The sequence below is a fragment of the Carcharodon carcharias genome, chromosome 12 (assembly GCF_017639515.1).
Source record: "Carcharodon carcharias isolate sCarCar2 chromosome 12, sCarCar2.pri, whole genome shotgun sequence".
In the NCBI taxonomy this organism is placed as follows: Eukaryota; Metazoa; Chordata; class Chondrichthyes; order Lamniformes; family Lamnidae; genus Carcharodon; species Carcharodon carcharias.
The window spans coordinates 132,848,852-132,867,314 of NC_054478.1; the positions used below are offsets into that span (position 1 = coordinate 132,848,852).

The 18,463-nt window shown below is 44.8% G+C and overlaps 1 protein-coding gene across 2 annotated transcripts in view; it reads left to right on the top strand.

Annotated features, from left to right (window-relative positions):
* Positions 1-18,463, top strand: part of LOC121284830 (ATP-dependent 6-phosphofructokinase, liver type-like) — a 60,898-nt gene that overhangs the window by 11,681 nt on the left and 30,754 nt on the right. Inside the window, exons 1-6 of one of the 2 annotated variants that reach the window (XM_041200600.1) lie at positions 443-501; positions 5,506-5,583; positions 7,329-7,388; positions 8,887-9,076; positions 11,685-11,850; positions 17,474-17,518. In XM_041200600.1, the coding sequence (XP_041056534.1) occupies positions 11,738-11,850; positions 17,474-17,518 (158 nt within the window). In that variant the 5' untranslated portion in view covers positions 443-501; positions 5,506-5,583; positions 7,329-7,388; positions 8,887-9,076; positions 11,685-11,737. Of the gene's footprint in view, positions 1-427; positions 502-5,505; positions 5,584-7,328; positions 7,389-8,886; positions 9,077-11,684; positions 11,851-17,473; positions 17,519-18,463 lie in introns of those variants that run through there. The other variant, XM_041200598.1, reaches the window with a different exon arrangement.

Below are 18,463 nucleotides of genomic sequence, written 5' to 3' on the forward strand. Positions count from 1 at the left end.
TGTAACAACACTGAACGTAATAGTTAATGCATATGTAATTGTATAACACAGAAGGAAGCCATTCAGCCCCTCATGCCTCTGCTAGTTTTCTGAAAGACCTGTTTTAACCCCATTCCTCTGGTCTTTTCCCATAACCCAGAATTTTTTTCTTTTGAAGTATTTCTCCAATTCTGTTTTGATTCTGCTTTCACCAGCCTTTCAGGCAGCGCATTCCATCAAGTAACAATTTGCTGCATAAAACAAAAATTCTCCTCACCTCCCTGTGCTTCTTAGACCAATTCGCTTAAAGCTCTGTCCTCTGGTTACTGACCCTCCTGCCAGTGAAAGTAGTTTCTTTATTGGTATCTAAATCCCTCAATTTCAACACTTCTCCATTAAAGCATCTTTTAACCTTCTTTGCTCTAAGTGTAATTCTTGTAATCTACAGGTATGAATGCTGCGGTGCGAGCAGTGGTGCGGATGGGGATCTATGTGGGAGCTGATGTTTATTTTGTGTGTGAGGTTAGTGCCCTTTTTGTCCTAGTTATCTAATATTGGGGATCTAATGACTATCTGACTGTATTTGTTTGCAGTGAAGAGTGTGGGTGGTCTGGCCTTGCTCTCTTTATCTCTGGCCCTTTAAGAGGAATTTTGTCCATAGCAGGTGATTCAAGGACAATTTAAACTGAGAGGAGAACCACTTCAGGAACCCTCCAGACCAAATGTTAAGGACACAATAAACAGTTCAATTGGAGCAGATTTTCTCATCCTGATCATTTTATTCAGTCTCTTTCTCAGTTGCCATCCTTCATCACTAGGGTGCAGTTTCCTGGGTCCCAGTCCCTCCAGCTTCTTGACCAAATGGCCGTCATTCATTATGAGCCTGAAAAGCAATCCCTCTGCTGAAGCTGCCCATGCGGTAGTGGTGGTGTAGTGATATTGTCACTGGACTGGTAATCCAGTTCAGTCAATAGGGCAATGCTCTGGGGATCCGGGTTCAAATCCCACCAATCTGAATTCCGTAAAAATCTGGAATTAAAAGTCTAATGATGACCATGAAAGCACTGGCAATTGTCGTAAAAACCCATCTGGTTCACTAACATCCCATTTAGGGAAGGAAGGCTTACATGTGACTTCAGATCCTCCGTAAAGCAGTTGACTCTTAAATGCCCCTGAAATGGCCCAGCAAGCCACTCAGTTGTATCCAAGGAAAGGCATCAGAAATGACAACAGCAAACCCAGCCATGTCGACCCTACGAAGTCTTCCTTACTAACATCTGGGAGCTTGTGCCGAAATTGGGAGAGCTGTCTCATAGGTTAGTCGAGCCTGACGTAGTCATATTCATGGAATCATACCTTACAGATCATGCCCTAGACACCACCATCGCCATCCCTGGGTATGTCCTGTCCCACCAGCAGGACAGATCCAGCAAAAGGTGGCAGCACGTTGTTATTACAGTCGGGAGGGAGTTGGGTTGGGAGTCCTCATGAATTCTCATGGCATCAGGTCAAACATGGGCAAGGAGGTCCCCAGCATCACAGATGCCAGTCTTCAGCCAATTCGATTCACTCCATGTGATATCAAGAAACAGCTGAAGGCACTGGGTACTGCAAAGGCTATGGGCCCTGACAGTATTCCAGCAATAGTACTGAAGTCTTGTGCTCCAGAACTTGCGGCGCCCCTAGCCAAGTTGTTCCTGTACAGCTACAATACTGGCATCTACCCAGCTATGTGGGAAATTGTCCAAGTATGTCCTGTACACAGAAAGCAGGACAAATTCATCCTGGCCCCATCAGTCTACTCTCGATCATCAGTAAAGTGATGGAAAGGGTCATCAACAGTGCTATCGAGCGACACTTGCTTAGCAATAACCTGCTCACTGATGCTCAGTTTGAATTCTGCCAGAGTCACTCAGCTTCTGATCTCATTACAGCTTTGATTCAAACATTGTCAAAAGAGCTGAATTCCTGAGATGGGGTGAGAATGGCTGCCCTTGACATGAAGGCAACATTTGACTGAGTGTGCCATCAAGGAGCCTGAGCTAAACTGGAGTCAATAGGAATCAGGGGAAAAACTCTCTGCTGGTTAGGGCCACACCTAGCACAAAGGAAAATGGTTGTGGTTGTTGGAGGTCAGTCATCTCAGTTCCAGGACATCACTGCAGGAGTTCCTCAGGGTAGTGTCCTAGACCCAACCATCTTCAGCTGCTTCATCAATGACCTTCCTTCCAACATAAGGTTAGAAGTGGGGATGTGCACTGAATATTGTGCAATGTTCAGCACCATTTGCGATGACTCAGATATTGAAGCAGTCCGTGTTAAAATGCAGCAAGACCTGGACAATATCCAGGCTTGGACTGACAAGTGACAAGTAACATTTGCGCCATACAAGTGCCAGGCAATGCCCATCTCCAAGAAGAGAGAATCTAACCATTGCCCCTTGACATTCAACAGTATTACCATCACTGAAGTCCCCACTGTCAAATCCTGGGAGTTACTGTTGACCAGAAATTGAACTGGACTAGCCATATAAATACTGTGGCTACAAGAGCAGGTCAGAGGCTACAAATCCTGTGGCGAGTAACTCACCTGCTGACTCCCCAAAGCCTGTCCACCATCTACAAGACACAAGCCAGGAGTGTGATGGAATATTCTCCACTTGCCTGGATGAGTGCAGCTCCAACGACACTCAAGAAGCTTGACACCATCCAGGACAAAGCAGTCCGCTGATTGGCACCCTTTCCACAAACATTCACTCCCTCCACCACCAACGCACAGTGGCAGTGTGTGCACCATCTACAAGATGCTCTGCAAAAACTCACCAAGGCTCCTTAGGCAGCACCTTCCAAACCCACAACCGCTACCATCTAGAAGGACAAGGGCAGCAGATAGATGGGAACACCGCCACCTGGAAGTTCTCCTCACAGCCACTCACCATCCTAACTTGGAAATATATCGCCGTTCCTTTACTGTCGCTGGGTCAAAATCCTGGAACTCCCTTCCTAACAACACGGCAGGTGTACCTACACACAAGAACTTCAACAGTTCAAGAAGGCAGCTCACCCCCACCTCAAGGGCACTAGGGATGGGCAATAAAATGCTGGTCCAGCCAGCGATGCCCATGTCCCGCCAATGAATAGTAAGATGACATTATTTGCATTTGTTTTTAATTGAAGTTGAACATTGGGTTGATGGTTTCAAACAGTTTTCCACTATAATTCTCAGATTACTCTTTCTGAGTCTATATGTGATAAATCGACACACCTCCCATTTTTGATCATTACGCCCTTAACTAATTCTCTCAGGTCAGCTCTTGCTGGAAACTAACACTCTTAAATACCCAACTATCTATCCCAGGGCTTCCCAATCTGGGACCCAACCCCCAGTGGGGCCATGAGACGAGATTCTGGGTTGCGAGCTGTGAGGCAACAATGGTTGCTGTGGATCTCTGACTGAATGTTAACAGCTGTGAGGCTCCTTTAAATCCTTGTGTCTTTTTAATGGTGGGCGTGGCCTAATCAATGTCTGAGGCCTGTTTCCTGATCCAAAAGGTAGATTTTTAAAATCCCTTAAATTTAAACACTTTGCCGCATCCCCCCCACCCCCGCTCCACCCTTGTGCTTGGTGGTCTTTCCCCTCTCCCTCACCACTTTCACAGATTCTCGTCCCCTCTCTCTGTCAAGTGTTTCTACCATTCCCACCCCCCACTCTCACTGAGGGGTCATGGAAATTTTCAAGCCTTGAAAAGGGGTCAGAGTGGGGAAAAAGTTTTGGAATCACGGATCCAGCTTTTGGCCTTCAATTCACCTTGATACCTTGGCAGCTATTGATTTACTAAATCACACCCTCTCTAGCACCTTTAATGCCCTTGTCGCCACTAGAGCTGTTACTTTCTCTCACCTTCTTCAACCATGGCACACTCCCCCATTTCAGCTCCCTTAACCACAAGGGACACAGATTTGGCGAACAACTGGTTTGACCATTCAGGTGGCTACACCACTTAGAGCATTATCAGGCAATGCTTTCCACCAGTAAAGTGGCTCACCATTCAAAGTTCATCCAAAATGCAAATTCTCTCTACTACAAATTGTCTTTTTAAACCACCCTCCCCTGCCTCTTCCACTCTCACCTCTGACAGTATTGGCTGCCTGTTTCTTAACTCACTCCAAATCTCACTTAACCATCACTGCGCTTGCTGACCTTCACTGGCTCTTCAGTCCAATAATGTCTCAGTTTTGTTCAGTTTCATCCTTGTTTTCAAATCAGCCTGTGCCCTCGCCCCCTTCCTGTCTTTATAGCCTCCTCCAGCCTTACAACCCTCCAAGATCTCTGCGCTCTTCCAATTCTGGCTTCTTGCACATCCCCATTGGCGGCTATGCTTTTTAGCTACCTTAGCCCTGAGCTCTGGAATTCTTCCGTAAGCCTCTTCACCTCTCTCCTTTTATTTAGATGTGCCTAAAAACCAACCTTCTTGACTAAAACCAAGTGTGGGTTCTGGTTAAGAGCTGATTCTCCATTTTCACTGACCAACAGACACAATCACAGATCGCATTCCTCACAGATTCCGTAGAATCCCAAGATCCCAGTAAATAAAAAATGCGGGTGTCTTTGTTCAGTCACCATGAAGCTGGGAGCTAGCTCATGGGTTGAATACAGGAACTATCACTTGCCGACCACTGGGAGTGTCAACAACAACCTGCATTTATAAAGCACCGTTAGCGTAGCAAAATCTCCTAAGGAGCTTTGCAAGGGTATTATAAAACAAAGTTGACATTGAGCCACTTAAGGGGATTTTAGGGTAGGTATTCAAAGGGCTAGATTCTAAGGAGCTTCTTAAGGCAAAGACAGAGGTAGAGAGGTTTATAGAGGGAATTCCAGAACTTGGGGCCTAAACAGTTGAAGTCACAGCCGCTAAAGGTGATGTCACAAAAATCATAGAATCATTTTTACAGCACAGAAAGAGACCATCATGTCCAAACCAGTTCTCCACAAGAGCAACTCAACTCATCCCACTCCCCTGCATCTTCCCTGTAGCCCTGCAAATTATTTCTCTTCAAGTACTTATCCAATTCCCTTTTGAAAACCACGATTGAATCTGTCTGCACCACACTCTCAATTCATGCCAGCTCCTAACCAGTCGCTGCATTGAACAACCTTTTCTTCTTGTCGCCTTTGGTCTTTTGCCAATCACCTTAAATCTGTGTCCACTGGTTTTGACCCTTCCGCCAATGGGAACAGTTTCTCTCTATCTCCTCTGCCCAGACCCCTTATGATTTTGAACACTTCTATCAAATCCTCTCTCAACCTCCCCTACTCTGAAGAACAGTCCTAGCTTCTCCAGTCTATCCGCATAACTGAAGTCTCTCATCCCTGGGGTCATTCTTGTAAACCTTTCCCGCAACCGCTCTAAAGCTTTCACATTCTTCCGAAAGTGTGGTGCCCAGAAATGGGCACAATTCTCCAGTTGAGGCTGAACCAGAATGATAGATGCTCTGTGTTGTAATGAGCATGTCTTTCCTTTTGCAGGGTTACGAAGGGCTGGTTGGCGGTGCAGAGTTCTTGAAGATGGCAGACTGGGACAGTGTCTCAAATATCATCCAACTGGTAAGCCGTAGGCTACTCTTTGTTCTATTCCTCTTCAAGATTTGCACGGATCGGCCCTGATTTAGAAGTTTTGTGTAGTTTCTGAGAGTGTCTTTTTTTAATTGCTTTGTTTATTCATTGATCATTTTTAACCTCTGCAATGGGAAGCGTTTTCAAAATAAAGTAGAAAGCAGCACAGCATCTGCATCACTTGGCCCGTGACATTTGAAACCCGGATTCAAAACCAAGTGGTGTTTTGTCCCTAAGGGCTAAGTCCACCAGCCTTGGCAAGATCGCCCTCTTAGGATTCTGTTGTTCACCCATCAGTGGTGAAACATGAAATTCAGCCTGTAACGGTGTCACAATCGAGTTGGGCATTATGAGGTATGAGCACATACATGCTGCTGAGCTCCATTCTCGCACGCCACCCACAACCTCCCCATTAAGTTATTTACCTCCACTTGACAACTTTCTCTTGCCAGCCAGCTGAGACTAGGAATTTGCCGGCCAGGATATTCCGGATGGCAGGGTTTCCCCTACCTGCCATCCGATGAGTCGACAGGGAACACATCCCTACCAACTCTGCCTGCCCTGCAGCCGTTTCACACATCTGTTGGCTGCAGGCGGGACTTCCGCCCCTCACTGGGGAGGAAGTCCCACCTTAGAGAGCTGCCAGCCAATCTGATTGGTCGGCAGCTCTCTAGTACCCTGCAGCGACAGGAGCTGCAGTGGGCAGAACAGCAACATCCGGACGATGATGGAACCTAAGTCCCAGGACTGAATGGAAAGGTTAGTTTTTGGGGTCTGGGGGAGGGGGGCGGTGTTGGGGGAGGGTAGAGAAGGCCTGTGGCGTAGATAGTGGGGACCTTAAGTGGGGGGAGGTTGGAGGCACCCGAAGTTGGAAGAGGGCTTCTGTTGGAGGCGCCCAACCCTTCTTCCTGCCCAAGGCCCAAACCTGCTCATTTTCAGGCTCCCCCACCCACAAAAACCTGGGAAATCTTCCTGTCAGCCTAAAAATTGAGGCTGAGCAGGAAACGGCCCTTAAGTGGCCATTAACTGGAACTTAAGGGCCTCAACTGGGGCAAGGCTGGGCGGCCTGTCTGAGGCCTTGCCTGCCCCAGCACAGTATTGCTCAGGAGGCAGGCGGGAACCCAGCAGGAAGCCCATTAGCCCTATTTCACGTTCTTTTCCTCCAGCCCCAAAAAACCCGTCGGCAGGGAAGTGTGAAATTTAGGCCATCGTATTAGCGAATTGCACGAGTTCTAACCATGATGCTCAGCAATAGACCTTTGCAATGGCAGTGTGTGCCAAAGGAGGAAAATAGGGGGAAGAAACATCATCGCGCTGCTGTCGGCCCACATCCTAGCCAAGTCAAGGGATTGCATCGATTAAACAATCTGTGCAACGTTCTCCAATAATCTAATCCTTGCACTTAAATAATCCATCATCATGTGGCACAATCTGTGATGGGCACGGCCATTGTGTGGTACAACCACAGATAGGTGTGGAGCATTCACAATTAATGTGGCCTATCTACTTACCAGTTGGTGAATCTCTGTCAACCAAATGGTGAAGGGAGTTGAAGAAACATCTGGTCAAGGGTTGAGCCTCAACCTCAACTCAGGAGTTAGATGGCCAGCTGTTTGAGCAGCTAGGTCTCTGTTTGAGTGCTCTGGTGTGCGTCTGTGTCTGTGTGTGTCTGTGCTTTTGCCCTCATATATATCTCTTTCTTTTTCTGTACATCTTGTAATCTATCTCTGCCTCAGGTTGCCTTCGTAATGAAATTGAGTCATTCTCCCTTGTAGTGAGGGAGTCCCATCTGTGGGGTAAGGTTGTTCTGTTTTCTGGCGTTAGTTGCTTTGTGCTGTTGCAGGGTTGGTTGGGGCAGGGCTGATGCTGCTTATATGACATGTCTAATGTGGCTGTAATCCAGCCTCTGTCTCTGCTGGAAGAGCTGGTAGGTTGAAGTTGGGTTTTTGATCGCATGCTTCCGTTAACTGAGTGCAACTCGCTCTACAGCTCATTTGGTAACTCTATTCATCACAGAATGACATCTAATGTCCTTTAACAGAAACATCACGAATAAGAAGCTAAGATAATTCGGCCAGTTTCCATTGCCATGGATCACTGGTGACCTCCATATCAGTAATGAGTCATTGCCGCACATTGTAATTCATTGGCTAGCTGGAGAAATCCATTACCAGATGGAGTGGTGAACAGATGGTGCAGAGGGCTTGAAATAGTTACTGATTGAAAAGCTGAAAGCTCTATCTGTGGGCATCTGAAGGACCAGGTTGACGATGTGTATGTGTTTGAAGTGGATTGTGGATGGACATCTGATCCCCACCCCCTGCTGATGAGCTGCCTCTGTGAGCGTGCTGTGAGCGTGCTGGCATATCTGAAAAGCTTTGAAGACACTGCTGGCATCCAGATGGACTGCGTGGCATGCATTGTCCAGTTTGAACTGGCCTGAAAGATGGCTAGCATCAGCATACCCATGAAATATGGCACTTCAAGGGTGGCAAGTAAAATCTGCTGCGTTCTGTCAGAAAATGGCCTGCTTGTTAACTAAAAAGCTGGCTTCAGAACTCACCTTTGTTTAAGAGCAGTAAAACATTGTCCTCATGTGACCACTGGTGAAAATAAAGAGTGAACCTCTGAGGCTTTGGTTAAATCATGGAATAGTGGAGAAGGCCATGCTGTGGGAATGTAGCTGTTCTTTTTGGCCTGACCCAAAGCTGCTGTCATCATAGCAACCAAGGCAGGGATGGAAGAGGTCAGAGAGGGAGAGAAAGGGCAGACACAGAAAATGAAAAAGGGAGGAATTTAGAGCTGGAAGGAGGTTTGGATAGCGAGAAAAGAGAAAAAAGACTGAAAGATTGAGAACTTATGACCTTCCATTTCATATTAACTGTATTATACATTCTTAAATATTTAATCTAAAAGTTTTATATTTGAGATTTCATTAAAGAGGAAAGTGGTGAATAAGAACAAACAGGTAGATGCAGAGATGCTTTAATATTAATTGAGAAAATTAGAAGTTAGGGAGTATCTGGAACAAATCTTCCAGTTAATCCACAAGGATCCCATATCAGCTGCTTAGACTCCTGAACTTGGAGATACGGGCGATCTGGGATGATTTAAGATAATAGAGAGCTATAATCTGGAGCAAGAGCAGCTTGTTGCACCTCTTGTTTTATTTTGCATGAATCTGACCAGCTTCCAATGCACCTCCTGCAAATGAAAAGGCGATGTTTGAGACTTTAATACGGGCAGGTGTAGCCCACTGTTGTCATGGGAACCTTTCCTTTGTCTGGTGAGCAGGGTGGAACAATCATCGGCAGTGCCCGATGCAAGAGTTTCTGCACCCGTGAAGGTCGCCAGGCAGCAGCTTACAACCTGGTGCAGCATGGAATCAACAACTTGTGCGTGATCGGGGGAGATGGCAGTCTAACTGGAGCCAACATCTTCCGGACAGAGTGGAGTGACCTGCTGGCTAGTCTAGTTGAAGAGGGTAAGTGCCTTAATATATTGACCTACTCGTCTCACAAGCACTTACAAAATATATATTGACACAAAGATGCAATAAAGAGAGACACACAGTTAATATTTTATTGTGCATTCTTAGCAATTTCAGGGAGTCAAATTATGTGCACCAATGCCTGCTCAATAATGTCACCATCAGTGTAGGGGAGCAGAGGGAACTCGGACCCTCTGAAACACTCCACAGTTTCCTCTAACAGAACATTCACCCTGGTGTTTATGCTTCACACAGGCCTCCTCCTATTCTACATCATCTCACTCTATCATCCTAAACTATTTCTTTTGCCCTCGTGTACTATGTCCAGCCTCTTCTAAAATGCTGTTTGCTTCAACTAGTCCAACTGATCGTAATTTCCACATTCTCACCACTCTCTGGGTAAAGATAGACAAAAACATGTCCATAAAAATTCGTCTGACATGTCCCGTCAATATAATCCTCTTGGCGAGTTGGTAGAAGTCATAGGAATGAACCTTATAATCCACAGGGTCACAGGGTCTGTGCCCTGTTTGCTAATCTGAGCCTTGGCAGCAGTCAAGATACCACAGTTAGTCTCAGGGCCTTGAAGCTAGAATTCCATCTCCTGATCATTATCGAGTGACCCTGCACAAAAACAGACCATTTTCCTCATTAGCTTGACGCTGGAGGTTTTTCTCCACGTGAGTAATCTAATCTAATTCCCACATTCCCTGCACGCTCGTCATACCCTGTAAATATTCCTCTTTCTCCTAAATATGTTTTCAGATTATTTTCTAATAGTTCAAAAACTCTTACTTCAACCCCGGTTTGTGGCGGAGAATAGCACACGTCAGGTGAGAACAGGATTGGGCTCAGGCGTGATGGCCTCCACAGTCCAATGGCCTGCTGGCACTCATGATATAGGCCCACAAATGAAATACCAGCACTTGTAGCCCCCTCCTCTTATCTTTCTGGGTTGTGCCAGTATGAGCTGACATGCCTTGAATGCTAAGATAAGAGCAAAATACTGCGGATGCTGGAAATCTGAAACAAAAACAAAAATTGCTGGAAAAACTCAGCAGGTCTGACAGCATCTGTGGAGAGAAAGACAGGGCTAACGTTTCGAGTCCGCATGACTCTTCTTCAGAGCTATAGAGAAGTAACAATATGGTGAAATATATGCTGTTTAAGCGGGGTGGAACAGGTGAAGCTGGACAGAAAGCCAGAGATAGGTGGAGGCAAAGGAGACGGATGGTGGGAGAAAAGATCGCAATAGGCTAAAAGGTAAATAGGCTAAAAGCTAAAACAATGAATGGAAATTCATTTTAAAAATAACAATGGAAATATTATTTTTATATTTATATTTAATATAAATTTCCTCCAGCATTTATATTTTATGTAAATATTTTTAAAAATTTATTTCCATTCATTGTTTCATCCCCACTTTTTAACCTATTGCGATCTTTTCTCCCACATCTTCCCCCCCCCACTAGGGCCGTCTGTCACTTGCTCATCCTGATTTCTACTCTTACTGTCACCATTAACATCTCCTTTAGCCAGTATCACCAACATCAACATCCCTTCGACCTTTTGTCTATGATATCTTTTGCAATCTCTCCTTTGCCTCCACCTGTCTCTGGCTTTCTGTCCAGCTTCACCTGTCCCACCCCCTTTAAAACAGGATATATTTCACCACATTTCTACTTCTCTTTAGTTCTGAAGAAGAGTCATGCAGACTTGAAACGTTAACTCTGTCTTTCTCCCCACAGATATTGTCAGACCTGCTGAGTTCTTCCAGCACTTATTGTTTTTGTTGCCTTGAATGCTGCCTGCTTGCGGCAGCTGTGAGGAAACTCGAAACCCAGAATGAGCAGCATTCTTCTGGAAGGTAAAGTCAAAGAACAGCTGTGTGAGAACAGCTACATGATGGTAAGCATGCTGAAAGGAGTGGAAGCAGAAGTGCTGAGAGGAACAGTCCTTTCCAAGATGTTACATAGAATGTTTTGGTGGAGAGCATATTGTGCACTTGAAGTCGTGTTAATATCTGCTAACACCTTATACCAATATTCAGGGTAAGCATTATTCACAGTGTAACTGTGTGGGGTTCCTGGTTATTCAACTATTGTTTTGCTTTTCCATCAATTCCCTGCTTTCTTTTCCTGAAGATATCGATTCCTTGCTGGGGTATACTCAGCCCTTGGGTATCCCCTTCAAGTGACGAATGAGTCTTGACTGACTATTCGAGCACCGAAGACCTCCCAACTGAGCTCAATCCTCTATCGACTTACCTGTGCACACACCTCAGCCCGGATTGCAGGAAGGATACTGTTTACCTTCCGTTTTCACAGCAATGTGTTGTGTTCACCCTAGCTAAGAGCTGCAGGGGTTTTGTCTGTTGACTAAAGATGTTGAATAACCTGTACTGTGTTGAATAACCTGGAGCCACAGTTAGCTTGTGAGTAATCCTTACCCTGCTGACTAACCCAGAAACTCCACAAGTTAGCGAGTTAGTAACTGTTAGCCCTGCTGAATAAATAGTAATTCCAAATGATTATGTGGCCAAATGTCATTTGATAAGGGTTCAAAACAGACCATACTGACATATTTCCTGTTTGTCTTTCAGATAAAATCACAGAAGAAGTTTCCCAGCAGTTTTCCCACCTGAACATTGTTGGGATGGTGGGATCGATTGACAATGACTTCTGTGGGACAGACATGACTATTGGTACAGACTCCGCCCTGCACAGAATTATGGAAGTGATTGATGCAATAACCACCACAGCACAGAGGTATGCTTAACCATGAATAGACTTGATCGTAGTCAACAGGAAGAGACCTTAGAACAGTATTGGTGTAGCATATTGCTCAGAGCAAAGTCCCACTATGACCAGAAAATGAATGTATGTTGGCAAGGGCTGTGGGAGAACTTCCTGCACCTCTTCAGATAATGTTGTAGCATCTTAAACATCCATCTAAACAATGTTTGACAACTCATCTGATAAGGCTGCACTCCCTCAGCCCAAACTTAGCACTTGAGTTCAGGGGTGGGGCTTGAACCCACAACTTTCTGGCTCAGGCAAGAATGCCATCAACTGAGCCAGGCTTTGCGCACATGCAGTGTATTTCTTCCTTAGTGCAACAGCTCTCGTATGCAGTCTCCAAGCACAACTACTGCCCATCTCAGGTCAACGTATTCAGAACAGAACAAGAGTCAAAACTGAGGTAGTTCAGGCGAGGTGACTTAGTACTAGCCTGGGTGGTGCCCTTACTCACTAAGCCGTTAGCTTTGCGGGTTCTTCTTGAATGTCTCGAACAAGGTGCCTTTATTTCAAGTGATTGACAGAATTACCAAAAAGATGAGAGGACAGTAAGGTAATTTCCTCTGAAGCCACTTTTAATGACAAGCATGCTCCTTTAAAGAGAGCTGTCTTTTCACATAACCAGGTTAAACAGGCTCCCTTTGAGAAAATTCTTGGGCCTCTTTTAACAGCCCATTAAGAGAGTTAAACAGACTCTGCACTCATTGGATCTGGGCCCAATTTTAATGAGTCAGAAGGCATTGAACTGATAACTACATTAAACTGCCAGCACTTGGAGCGAGATGAATGGTGCTTCTGAATCAGCTGCTATAAAGCACAGTGTCCCACGCTCTATTTCCTTCAGACAACAGGCTTCACTAAAATAATGCTCCAGAGGAGAAACTGTGTCCCATATCACCGAACACAGTGCCAGAGTAAATAACCAGAGTCTGGCCCACAAACTGTTTGCTTGCACCAGTCCAGTTCACAGAATCACAGTGTAGAAGAGGCCCTTCGGCCCATCGAGTCTGCACTGACATGTGAGAAATACCTGACATACCTACCTAATCTCATTTATCAGCACTTGGCCTTGAATGTTATGGCATGCCAAGTGCTCATCCAGGTACTTTTTAAAGGATGTGAGGCAACCCGCCTCCACCAACCTCCCAGGCAGTGCATTCCAGACCGTCACTACCCTCTGGGTAAAAAAGTTTTTCCTCACATCCCCCCTAAACCTCCTGCCCCTCATCTTGAACTTATGCCCCCTTGTGACTGACCCTTCAACTAGGGGGAACAGCTGCTCCTTATCCGCCCTGTCCATGCCCCTCATAATCTTGTACACCTCGATCAGATCGCCCCTCAGTCTTCTCTGCTCCAATGAAAACAACCCAAGTCTATCGAACCTCTCTTCATAACTTAAATGTTTCATCCCAGGCAACGCCCTGGTGAATCTCCTCTGCACCCCCTCCAGTGCAATCACATCCTTCTTATAATGTGGAGTCCAGAACTGCACACAGTACTCCAGCTGTGGCCTCACCAAGGTTCTAAACAATTCCAACATGACCTCCCTACTTTTGTATTCTATGCCTCGATTGATAAAGGCAGGTGTCCCATATGCCTTTTTCACCACCCCACTAACATGCCCTGCTGCCTTCAGAGATCTATGGACACACATGCCAAGGTCCCTTTGTTCCTCAGAACTTCCTTGTGCCATGCCGTTCATTGAATAGTTCCTTGTCAAATTACTCCTTCCAAAGTGTATCACCTCACACTTTTCAGGGTTAAATTCCATCTGCTACTTATTTGCCCATTTGATCATCCCGTCTATTTCTTCCTGTAGCCCAAGACACTTAACCTCACTGTTAACCATCCGGCCGATCTTTGTGTCATCCACAAACATACTAATCTTATCCCCCACATAGTCATCTACGTAGTTTATATAAATGACAAATAATAGGGGACTGAGCACAGACCCCTGTGGTACGCCTCTGGCAGTGGACACTGGCTCCCAGTCACTAAAGCATCCTTCTGTCATCACCTTCTGCCTCCTATAACTAGGTCAATTTTGAATCCACCTTATCAAATTACCCTGTATCCCATATGCCTTTGCCTTCTTTATAAGTCTCCCATGTGGGACCTTGTCAATGGCTTTGCTGAAATCCATATAAACTATTTCAACTGCACTACCCTCATCTACACACCTGGTTACCTCCTCAAAAAATTCAGTCAAATTTGTTAGGCATGACCTCCCTCTGACAAAGCCATGCTGACTATCCCTGATCAAACCTTGCCTCTCCAAGTGGAGATAGATTGTCTCCTTCGGAAATTTCTCTAATAGTTTCCCTACCGCTGACATGAGACTCACTGGCCTGTAGTTCCCTGGCTTATCTCTACAACTGACATCTCTACAGTTAGAAATGAAATACATTGACTCCAGTCACACCCTGCTCTTGTTGCTTTTAACTTTCCAGATGTAATGCTGATGGAGCTCCCTCTCCGACATGTACCCACCAGGATGTAGAGGGTCAAAGTTCTGTTTTCACACGACACCTCCGAATTAAAATTCTCATCCTGTGTTCAAACCCCTTGCCCCACCCTACTGCTGGAACTTCCTTCATCTCTGCAACTGTCTGAGATCCCTGCATTCCTCCAACCCTGATCTTTTGAGTATCCCTGATTTTCTTCTCTGCATGACTGGCAGTTGTGCCTTCAGCTGCCTCAGCCCCAAGCTCTGGAATTCCCTCTCTAAACCTCTCTGCCTCTCTCTTATCCTTAAAGTCCCTCCTTAATGCCTATTGCTTTGACCGAGCTTTTGGTCACCTGTCCCAATATTTCCCTGTGGGTCGGTGTCAAATTTTGTCTGATAACACTCCTGCGAGGTGCCTTGGGATCTTTTACTATGTTCGAGCCCCTCTTAAAGGCACGTTCCTGTTATAGGACCCGAGAACTGTCGTCAAAGGCTTTTGCGTGTGTGAAGTCTCGAACTTGATTATTGGACCCTGCACCTTTAGGGAAACACGTTGTATATTGGTTGCAAAACTGCTTACCCCATCAATGATGAATCCAATTTATTGCACCCCAGACAGAACACTCCCTATATGGCATCTCTCATAAACCTGATCTAACAACTTATCGACAGTTTTATAGCTCACCTTGTAATGTTTCTGTCTCACAGCAAAAGAAAGCTGAGCCCAGCAAGTCGTCAGCTACTATCAGAGAAAGTAAATTGTGTTGCTTATAGCTCAAACAGCTGTCTACTGAATAACTGAACAGTTGTCGCACTCTCAGTGGGTTTGAAGGACATTATGACCCTTGATGTTTATCCAGCCTTTAAACCCAAGTTATAAAGCCTTGTTAGTTCAACTGTGTACATATAACTACATAGTCCATAGCAACATTGATTGATCTCACTGCTGCCCAGGGTACTGCTGTTTGCCTATTTAGGTAATTTGTTACGTCTACTTCTCCCTTTATTTTGTTTCTCTCATGAAGTGTTCCATCTTCTTTGTTATTGTGGTGGATAGTTCAGCGAAGAAAAACTTGTATTTTTAGAGTTCTTTTCACATCCTCAGTGTTTTGCAGCCAATGAAGTACCTTTTGAAGTGTAGTCACTGTTGTAATGTAGAAAATGCCTATGTTAGTCACACACAGCAAGCTCCCACACATCAGTGCGATAAATGGCCAGGCTAAACTGTTTTATAGATGCTGGTTGAGGGATAAATATTGGCCAGGACTTTGGGGACAATTCCCTTGCTCTTCTTTAGTGTAGTATCTTAGTCTCTTTTCTGAGTGTTTGAGGGTGATTGGTGACTCTTAACAATGTGGCCCTCCCTCAGTACTACACTGAAGAGCCAGTAAAGATTTTGTACTCGTGCCTCTGGAGTTGACCCATAATCTTCTGACTCGAGACAAGATATAGTTTGCTAACTATTCCAGCCAAGCCCACACACGCAACATAAAAATTTAACTCTGGGTGACAATTATGGGGCCAATCAATCTCTGGCTGTGCAAGGACCTAGCTAGAGATTGAGATTAACTGGATTCATTTTTGTTGGCATGTGCAGTTTTACAATCTGTAACATGATGTGTTGCCCTGAATGTATGAAATCTGATAATCCAGTTCAAGGCTTCACACACAAGTCCCAACCTAAAAGGACAAATAAAATTGTGGCTGGGGTTGGGGGAAATGGAGATCTCAAAGAAAGTGCCGTGAGTTCACATTTAACCAGTTATCTTAATTGATGTGATTCTCTTGAAAAAATGTTTTCTTTTGCACTTCAAGCTAAACTATCAGGATACATTTTTCCTCACCCCTTTTCACTGAAGTTGCTTAATCAAGAGAGATATAGGATATGTGGAGTGAGCCCAAAGTGGGATTGAACTAGACGTTCAAAGAGAAAATGTTGCCTCGTTCTTGATATATCTTCCAGTTTTTGTGTCATACATTAAGAGCTGAAGATCCTGAAGGGAGGAGAGAAAAGGTGAAGAGAGAGAGAATAACCATGTGAGTGAGATAGGGTTGTGGAGAGTGTTGGGGGAATAGCGAGAGAGAAAGGGGGTTTAAAAATATTGGGCATGTCTCCTGGTCTTCTGCATAACCAATGGTGTGCAGTCAGCAAGCATCTGAACTGGGAGGCCCAAGTCCAACCTAATATTATGTGGGTGAGCTTTTGGCACTTATCACACATACATAGGCATTCGGTAAATAGATTTCAGGCCTGTAGCCTCGCCAGCAGCCTGCTCCTCTTAATATTTATTTATTTACAAACCACCTTGGGTAGACAGTTATCAGTTACAATATGGAAGCTCCGCCAGTCACAATCTCTTGTATGTTTTCAACTTACCTGTGTAAAGAAAGCACAGGGTCAGCAGACAAAGCTGGGTGAGAGGCAGGAATTTGGAGATTTCACTGGCCTTGACTTTCCTTTGGGATATAATGGCAAAAACACATGTTCCCTTCCTTTGACGTTGAGGCCTATTTGATGTTCTACTGTAACATTATATGTTTGCTCATGCCTGTGTATAGGTGAATGTTTGGACATGGTAATGGACATAAAAGTCCCCTCTGTAGCCTAATGGCGATGCATTCACTTTGTCGGTTTTCTGTACTGTGACAGTGAATCCAGAATGCTGTTAGTCTGGAGTCAGTCAGTGGAAACAAAATACTGGAATCATTTGAGAACCAGGCCAGTGATGTGATGTGACTTCAGGCTGATGCAGATTGTTTGTGACCCAAATGAATCTTGTGATCCGATCCGTCAGGCACTCCCAGATCTTGATAATATTATGTTATAACATTGGGCACTTCCAGATCTCCCATAGCCTCAAAATAGCAGTGTTTATTTTGAAAATTAATCTTAGGTTGTGGGCATCACTGAGATGGCCTGAATTTATTGCCCATCCACTAGTCGTCCTTGGATTGGCTTGCTGGGCTGCTTCTGAGGGCAGTTAAGTGTCAGCACCTTGTTGTGGGACTGGAAGCGTCCATTTCACTTTGGACTCTTGCATCTGAGAGCACAAGAAGCTTTGTTAACTTGGACTGAATTCAAGTCAAAGTCTAAGCTGGTAAATTAACCTTTCACTTTGTACTAATCTGTCCCTTTTCAATCTACAGTCACCAGCGAACCTTTGTGCTTGAAGTCATGGGCAGGCATTGTGGGTAAGTTACAGATTCTTGGAACATTCAAACTCTTAGCCTTATAAAGCTAATAATGAAAACAAATGAAGCTTGCTGCGTTGTATTTTTAAAAAGAGCGCAACCTCGCAGCCAAAAATGGATCATTGCATGCTTGTGTTATCATATATTTGGAATTTGTGGTGTGGACCCAGACACTATGCCACTGCAGCGGTGTCTTGAGCTTCAGAATGGCAGCACATCCATGTGCCAAAGAAGCTGACGGCAATTCACTTGTTCCTTTAGCTAATACAGAAAGAGGAAAGGCCACCTGCACAGAACGTATAGATTCTGCTCCATCTGTATTCACCTTGCAATGCAAAAAACAAAAGCACTACGGTTCATTTCTAGAGAGAGAGAGGCTAGGAAAGCAGAGAAGCTTTGTTAAGATCCTATCACACTTGGGGTACTATGCTCCATCTTATGAAAGAATGGAGAGGCACTGGGGAAAGTGCAAAACAGATTTACAGGGATAATACCAGAACTGAGAAGTTGCAACGATCAGGAAAGATTGAACAAACTGGGGCTCGTTTTCTAAAACAAAGGAAGACTGAGGGGTGACCCGATAGAGGTCTTTAAAATTATGAAGGGGTTTGATAGGGTAGATGTAGATATGTTTCCACATGTGAAAGTGTCTAAAACTAGGGGCCAAAAATATAAAATAGTCACTAATACATTCAATAAGGAACTCAAGAGAAACTTCTTTTACCCAGAGAGTGGTTACAATGAGGAACTTGCTATCATGTGGAACATTTGAGATGAATAACAGAGATGCATTTATGAGGAGGCTTTATGGAGCACCGTCAGTGGTATAGACCAGTTGGGCTGAATGACCTGTTTTTATGCTGAAGTTATATATAATCACAGCTCCACCATTAGCTGTGGTTTCTCTGTTACTGGTTGGCCATGTAACCAATCTGGTGGTCTTGT